This window comes from Cyprinodon variegatus, unplaced genomic scaffold (assembly GCF_000732505.1).
Source record: "Cyprinodon variegatus isolate N-32 unplaced genomic scaffold, C_variegatus-1.0 Scaffold471, whole genome shotgun sequence".
Classification (NCBI taxonomy): Eukaryota; Metazoa; Chordata; class Actinopteri; order Cyprinodontiformes; family Cyprinodontidae; genus Cyprinodon; species Cyprinodon variegatus.
Window position 1 is genome coordinate 156,157 of NW_015150924.1, and position 8,417 is coordinate 164,573.

At 38.9% G+C, this 8,417-nt stretch overlaps 1 protein-coding gene across 1 annotated transcript; it reads right to left on the minus strand.

Annotated features, from left to right (window-relative positions):
- Nucleotides 1-819: 819 nt before the first annotated feature.
- On the minus strand, nt 820-7,767 carry dapk3 (death-associated protein kinase 3). The gene is made up of 9 exons (XM_015389751.1): nt 7,681-7,767; nt 6,044-6,138; nt 4,141-4,501; nt 3,865-3,994; nt 3,690-3,738; nt 3,564-3,590; nt 3,320-3,472; nt 3,193-3,238; nt 820-2,530 (listed from the first exon to the last, which is right to left on the minus strand). The coding sequence occupies exons 2-9, from the start codon at nt 6,103-6,105 to the stop codon at nt 1,994-1,996; spliced, it is 1,365 nt and encodes a 454-aa protein (XP_015245237.1). The 5' UTR covers nt 6,106-6,138; nt 7,681-7,767; the 3' UTR covers nt 820-1,993.
- Nucleotides 7,768-8,417: the final 650 nt, after the last annotated feature.

Genomic DNA, 8,417 nt, shown 5'->3' on the forward strand with positions numbered 1-8,417 from the left:
GTATTGTTGCCCTTTCCTTTTTTTATTGTTAAAGCAACTTCTTTACTCTGGTGAGATATGTTAATAAGTGAAGGGTGTACTTTAGTAGACAGCCAGTAGAGGGCACTGTTTATAGACTCAATTGAATCATCTTGATTTTTTTTATTTATTTTTTTGATAGAATGGTTGTCATTTTTTACCAAATTTTCTGTAATACCTTCTTGTGGTTAAAAAAAATATATATATTAACACCAATAAACAGTGTAGACAGCTAATTGGCATGAAAGCTTAAGATTATTATCTTAACTGCAAAAGTCCATATGCAATACGGAGTTGCAAAGAAATGCTCACACCATCATTACCTCTAGCTTTAATGTCATTAATTTGATTTTTATGTGAGAGACAAACAAAAAGTGGTGTGCGACTGTGAAGACGTCCAGCAAACGCGAGGAGATAATGCTCAGGTCAGACGACAATGGTACTGAGCGTTGAAAACAAGGAAACACTGCTTAGGACCCTGAGCTACAACAGAAAGGTTCAGAGCAAATCCAACTCATGTACTAAAAGGCGTCAAAGTCCAGATCTAAAACAAATCACAAAACTCAAATGAAAAGCCAAAGAAATAATTTTATCAGACTAATTTTTAGCTGTGTTGCAATTAACGAATGTGTTTTTTTTTTTTTACCTCTGTAATACAAAATCTAAAACAATTAAGGTATAGGAATATAAGTACATGGGCAACGTCTGAATCTGGACACTGTGCAACACAGTTAAAAATTCCTGATGAAATCTTTTCAGGTAGACATTGAAATGAGTCCAACACACATACTGAATATTTAGTTTTCTTTATTTGAAAGAGTTTCAGTCAGATTTACAGTTTCTTAGTCAGCATACAAGTTAAAATAGATTCTGAAACTGCTTTCTAAGTGCAAACGAGTACATTTCTCTAATGAAACATCCTACAGACTACAAAGAAAAACATACCTTTCCTGGTAAGCAAAGGGAATGTGGTAGCTGGATGTAAAACTCGTCGATGGAATGTCTGAAGTGTGCCCGGATGAATGTTCACTTACAATCTAAAGAAATACGGGTTTCCATGCAAACTGTTTGGTTTACAAGGCTACTGTGCAAAACGTCTTGCATTTTAAGACTATCAGCGTTTTCTTAATAGGAATTTGAAATGACTGTACGCTGATGGCAGCTAGATGCTCGCAATGAGGTTGATCCGTTTTCAGGCACTGCAAAGGCTAATTTATACGTTCCCCAAATCAGGTAACACTTTACTAGAACACTTGCTGTAAATTCAAACCTATTACCTGCTCAAATAAAATCATTTGGCACCAATGAGATGTACAACATAATGTGTATATAAAAAAAATAAAAAGTCCAATCTATTCTATTTTTAGCAGGTGATCTAACTTAAATTACAGTGCTACCTAAAAGCTTTATTTTCTGGACTGAGGCTTTATATTTATTGCATTGACACACAGTCCAGACCCCCTTTTTAGAATATTAAACCCACCATGCATGTAACTGCATGAATAAATACCCCCGAACCCCTAAGAAGCCTATAAAGCAAAAAATATTGTAAAGTCATTCCAAATAAAGTGGTCTGTAACTGGAACAGAAAGGGTTAAAATGAAAGCTAGCTGCTAATATAATAAAACAGACTAAGAATCAAAAAAAAAAAAAAAAGCTTTTAATTTTGTTTCTCACCAAAATGGTGAAGGAACAGCTGAGTTACAGTACATAAAAAGATGTAAAATAAGTTAAAGTATAAAAACAGAAAGGAGCCTTCTTCCATGGAAGTGGCTGCAATGTTTGCCTCCTAGTTTCTCATCCTCTCCTTTGGGATAAAAATAGTGGAAGATTTTTCCAATAAGCAGCAGCAGCAGCAGCAGCAGCAGCAGCAGCAGCAAAGCATGTGGAGATGACTGATTCATTCATCTCCTCTGACCACAAGCGGAGCAGAAGGGCGGGATGAAGCGTTAGAAAGAAAACATCGGCGGTCAGCTCAGGGCACGCTGCTGGATCCCAGCAAGTCCTTCTCGGCGGTCATGGACTTGAGCAGCTCCTCCACCCAGCGGACCTCAGAGGCCACCTGCTCAGCCAGCGCGTCGTAGCGGTTCTCCAGCCGCCCAAACTTGCGCTTGAGGCTGTTGGCAGACTGCATGGTGAGCCGGGCGTCCTCCTGGCACTTCTTGCGTTGGCTCTGTGTGCGCTGCAGCTCCTGGCGGATGTGGCTCAGGTCGGCAGAAATGCTTTGGTTCTCCTCCTTGTACCAGCCCTCCTTCTCCTCGTAGATGGACAGCAGCGCTGCCACATCCTCCTGGCAGGACCGCTGGTTGCGCTCCAGCTCCTTCAGCCCCTCCTCGGCTGCAGCAATCTCCTCGAGCACCTGGGAGAACCGCTCAAAGTTCACGTAGGTGTTGTTCGGCGGCATGCTGGAGTGGGACTTGATGGTGTACTCCTTCAGCCGAGTGGTCTTCAGGCGCCGGCGCTCCACTTTGTGATCCCTGTCCTCCTGGCGCACATTTCGTCTTTTGATGACCTGGAGAAGAAATGAGAAAAAATTTAAATCTAACTGTTCGACTAGATCTTATTATCAACAGCACTTTAAGTACAGAACCTAAATCACAACAAAGAAAAAGTCAAACAAAAGACAGGACAAAAATTATGGGATGCTGTATGAAGAAACAGTCAGTTTTCTTAATCTATGTGATATAGCCAGGAAAACATTCGCCTGTGAGTATTTTCCATGTCCAGTTGCTTGTTACTGAGCTTCTCTTCAGGTATAATATGGTTATTAACAGAAAAGGTGTGATTTTTTCTTTTTTCTTTGGAAAATGCTAACAGTTAGCATTAATATGGGTTTTTCTGTTGACGTTAGCATTAAGCTAACAGTACATTTTTCATCTATTTAATGTACAGCGATCCATGATATATTCTTGAAACAAATGTAACTAAGACATCTTTGTACTATTTGTTTTGCAAGTAAAGCTTGAAAAGAACTCCAGAAGTGTGGCTTTTCTTAAAGAAACTGTTAGCTATCTGTCGAGCAGGGCATCATAGGCAAGCAGGGACAGAATAACTATTCTCAACTATCAACTTTTAAATCTTCTTTGAATTCTTGGGGGGGGGGAACCAAAAAAAAAAACTAAACAAAAAAAACACAGGACGGAACAAGGAAATCGCAGTAATCAAAATTCCAACCTTAATCCATGGATGCTCCAGACTGTCATCAATCGTCATTCTCTTCCTGCAAAAATAAGAATCCATCATCAAGTTTATAAAATATAAACAAGAGCCTGAATTTATCTGGATCCACCCGCGGTTTTACTTTGGATCTTTGACCAACAGTCGGCGTATAAAGTCCTTGGCCAGCTCGCTGGTGCTGCTAAAATACTCCTCGTCAAAATCGTAATTGACAGCAGATATGTTGGTCAGGGTCTCCTGCTTGGTCTCGCCGAGGAACGGTGATGCGCCGCTCAGCCTAACACACACACACAAAAAAAAAAACCTTTCACTGTCAGCTCTCATAGGAACTATGAAAGAATTTAACTGGGATCTGAAGCATTACTCACAGAATGTATGTGATCACCCCGATGCTCCTGAAAACAACAGAAGGTAAATAAAGATAAATGAAAACTCGAACAGAGACTTGTAAGCAGCTCTAGATGGGGACAGAAGAAGAAACTTAGTCTTCTCACCACATGTCTGCCTCCAGGCCCAGAGGTTCATAGTTAACTATTTCCGGCGCTGGAGAAAGCATGAAAGAATGCAAACTTTAATTCAAAGCAGATGTGATCTGCAGCCACAGATTTTTTTTTTTTCTTTTACAACTTTTAAGTTGGAGGCCCGCAGAGTTCGGCAATGAGACCTTACCGACAAACTCTGGAGTCCCAAAGATGTTCTTGAACTCGTTTCCAGCTTTGATCTGGTGAGCGATCCCGAAATCTATGAGCTTGATCCTGGGATTGGGAACGTTCTTATCCAGCAGCATGATATTCTCAGGCTGAAAGAAACAAAAATGAAAGGATTTTCACCTTCAAGGTCAGTGAGAATCAAAGCAAAGTAGAGATTCCTCATAGAGGAGCAGTAACAGTCAAAATCCAAACAAGAATATTCATGAATATTAATGAGGTTGTAATTAATTGTGACCTTGAGGTCGAAATGAGCTATGCGTTTGGAGTGGAGGTAGTGGACGCCATCCAGGATCTGCTTGAGGAACTGCGTGGCCTCCTCCTCGGTCAGAGACTCCTTCTCGGCCAGGAAGTCAAACAGCTCCCCGCCTGACACCAGCTCCAGGATCAGGATCACGTCCGTCTTGTTCTCAAAGATGTCATGCAGCGTGATGATGTTGCTGTGCTGGATCTCCCGCAGGATGTTGACCTCGCGCTCGATCTCCTCGCGGCTTACCCCGCGTCGGCTGGACGACAGCCGGCGCTTCTTGATGAATTTCGCTGCATATTCAATACCCGTGCTCTTCTCTTTGCACTTTCGGACGATGGCGAACTGTCCGCTGCAGTGAGGGAGGAGCAGAGTCGAGATATAACTGATAGTATTGATCATTCCTTTAAGGAAAACAGTTAATCTCGCATGTGAGAAATCTTTTTGACATGCATCATATATTCTTGAAATGTATCCAGCTTTAAGAAAACTAAAGTATTGGTCACAAGTTAACTGTCCGTCATTGTTGACATGAATGTTATGTCATTAAGGCTTTAGGAGTATTCTGTTAAGGTGATGTCAGAGGGTTGGAGAGGCCATTCAATAAAATTAAGACAACAAATTGTTTCCGTCATCTGACCAAACCCACTCTAAGATGAAAGATGTTTAAGACCAAACATGTTTGGGCTAGAGTGAGTTAACTTGGACGTAGTTGTTTGCTCTAGCTGGGTGATTATACCTATTGTACAAAGAAAAACAAAACCCAGATGCACATAGATAGAACAGCCTTATGTCAACACTCCATCAGGCACCCCCAAACTCGGTCCTCGAGGGCCGCTGTCCTGCAGGTTTTAGAGGTTTCCTTGCTCCAGAACAGCTGATTTTAATTGAAAGCTAATTAACAGGCTTTTGCTCTACTGCAATCATTATAATCAGCTGTTTTAAAGCAGGGAAACCGCTAAAACCTGTAGGACAGCGGCCCTCGAGGACCGAGTTTGGGGATGCCTGCTCTAGATCCTCTCTAGATCCTACTCTAGGTTCTGTCTCAGAAACCCAACCAATTTAAATCAACTTCAGCAACTCTGCCAACAAGGGTTCAAATATGCTGGGATATCTATCTGTAACAAATAATAAGACTTCTCAGCAATTTGCTGAGAAGTCTAAATACTGATTATTTATTTAGGATACATAATGGTGGGGAAATAACATCTATTCTGTATATAAAATAAGAAAAACTTTAGTTTTACTTAAAAAAAAAAAATGTACTTAAAACAACCACATGGAGTAAAATGGTATTTTTAAAGAGAAAATGAAAAAAATAAAACAGTAAAAAACGAAAGTCTAAATATGACAGAAGCAGCTAAGAAAGTATCATTTCTTAGTTTCCATTCTTTTAAAATAAGCTTGCTTGTTCCAGGTAACACAAACACTCTGGCAGCGTCCTAATGTTTAGAGGCTCTCTGCCACAGCAAAGGAGCAAGGGGACACTGAGAGGCACTGACGTCACGCTTTCTGCTGCATTACTGCAGAAAGAAATTAGCCAAGGCAAGAAGCTAGGTCGATCTTTTCAAAAAAAAAAAAAGAAGAAGAAGAAAGGGTGACTCTTTTTTTTAAAAGTGCCCAATACAGCATAAAAGTGCAGTAGGAGATTGTTTATGTTGATGGTGCAATTTTGTTATGAGCTTTTTTTTTGTTTTGGCAGCCTTAAAGTCATACCTGATAGATCAATAAACTGTGTGGTTCAGCTACACTCATTATCCCAGGAAATAGATGAGTGCAGCCAAAATGATTCTGGGTGATTTATTTATTTTTTTTAAATCTGTACTATAGAGCTATTCTTATGAAAAACCCAACACCTGAAAATATGCAACTGGGATGTAGGATGGGTTCGTACCTGCCCAGCTCCTCTCCCATCTCATAGTACAGCTCCACATCCTCTTGCCGGAAGCCAGCCATGGCGCTGACTCAAATAAAAGCCCTGCAGACGTCCTGCAACATAAAAATAAAGGGAAAGGAATGAAACAGGCGTGTCTCAAGGAATCAGTTTGTCATCCAAAAGCTTAATAAGATTTTAAAAGTTAAAGATTTGGAACACAAAGGTCAGTTATTTGAAAGCATGCATTTCTGTTCATTTTGTTAATAAACTCCTACAGAAAAAATTCCTGAAAACTGGAATAACACTAAACTCCAAGAGTTTTTTTATTTTTCCAGAATTTGAACTAAGTTGAAGCTAAAACTTTGAGACTTGGGGATTTCTGGATATACCTTATTCACAGACAAAGCATTGTCTGTCTTGTATATTTATTACCGGTGGTACATTTTGACTTTAAATGGCTCTTTATAGTTCCAAATTAAATGATTATTTTCTGAATTGATTAAAAAAATTAGCCCTGATTATATTATGCCCCAAATACTTAGAGGAGATACTGCTGATTTGACAGCTTCCTAGCAAACAGTCCTTCGCATCCTGCACTACAAGGTCACTGCTAATAACCTTATTCAGCTCACAGTGAGCTGAATATTCATATAGTGCTTTTATCAAGTAATGGAAAAGTTGAGTGAATGGAAGAAATCAATGAAGTTCCACAGCAATATGATCCACTGAATGCCAACAGACTTTTTGTTTGGCAATGCTCGGAAGCTTTTTGATGAAGTCTACTTTACTAGGCTGACATCTGCTTACAGAGCTAATAAAAACATGGTTTAATACCCCTGGTATCGCTGTGCTTGTTAGTTTTTAATCCATCAGAAGCCAGAGTCATCAAAATGCACAGAAAACAAAAGCAGAGGATAATGGGTTCCATATTCTTACTTTCTGAACCAAAACTGAGACGGGTGAGCTTTTCGTCTGGAATGCAGTAAAGCAAAAACAATCCCCTATATTTGATAACAGCTGAACATATAAAACAGATTGGTGCCAGAAGGACCTTCAGCGGCTCTCTAACCCTGCCTGTTCTCCTCCTTATTTGGTTCTAGTGAAAACAGCTTTGGTTTTTCAGACACTTTGAGGCTGATGTCAGACGTTCGCATACCAGGCTGACTTAGATCATCTCCTGCTTCAGCCAACTCTGACTCAATTAAAGGCCACGAAACAGTCACACACACGAGTTACCTTCCTTTTCTTATCTGCACGCAATATAAGTAGTAAAATACACCAATCACGCACTCAGTATCTCTTCATTTTTTATTTTTTTTAGTTGTTTTTACGGATATGGAATCTACTTTTTCTCCAAATAAATAAACAATATAAAAACAGCAAAAGAACGTAAATATATTACAACAGATACGAAACAAAATACATAGCACTAGTTTAATAATGTTTGAAAGAGTTTATAGGCATCAAGAAACGGAAAGAAAACGAAGCCTGACAACGGGGACCAGCTAGCTAAAGCTCGGCATACGTCCCTGCGTTAAACACCGGCCGTTTTATGTGTTTAAAGCTTACAGAAAACAACCGAAGCACCAGGCACGACAATAGCTGACATGTTTAACAATTTCAACAGAGAAAATCATGTAAAAATGTATACTAACCGTGCTGTTTGCGACAGCTGCTGCGTTCCTCATTCAAGTAGCTGACTGAATCTCCAGGCTTAGCTTCCAACAGGCTAACGGACACACACACAACTTCCGGTGGCTCATTTCAAAATAAAAGTCCGCGGTCTTATGAACATATATTTTATTTTAAATGCAATTTACCCCTCAAAATAACAAATAAGAATTAGTTTTAATGTTGATGATAATAAATGCTCATTCTGTGAAAGTGATGTAGAAACGATGAGTCTTCTATGAATGCAATCAAACTAAAACATTTTGGAATTGCTTAGAAAGGTGGATCAAATCAAAAATTGCACTTCCTGAATCTTTCTCTAGAGATATGGTAACTTTTGGAATACTATTGAAAAACAAAACAATAGAACTCTGTTGTAACCTCATTTTTTTGTTTAACAAAATTCATAAACAAAAAGTGTTGAGATCATCCCCATTCTTTAATACTTTTTATCTGAATTCGAGTTATATTTGAAATCTCTTAAATGTGACTTAAACATTAATAGGATTGCACACCAATCCTAACATATGAATCCCCTTGTTACTATGTTAATTATTGTTTCATTATTAGCATTCACTTATTCTTTTTTTTCTCCCTTTTGAAATCTGCCTCTACTATGCCTTCTAAAGCCTTATTTGTACTTACTTTGTTTAAATAAAGTTTATATAATCCAAAAAAAAAAAAATATATATATATATATATATATATATATATATATATA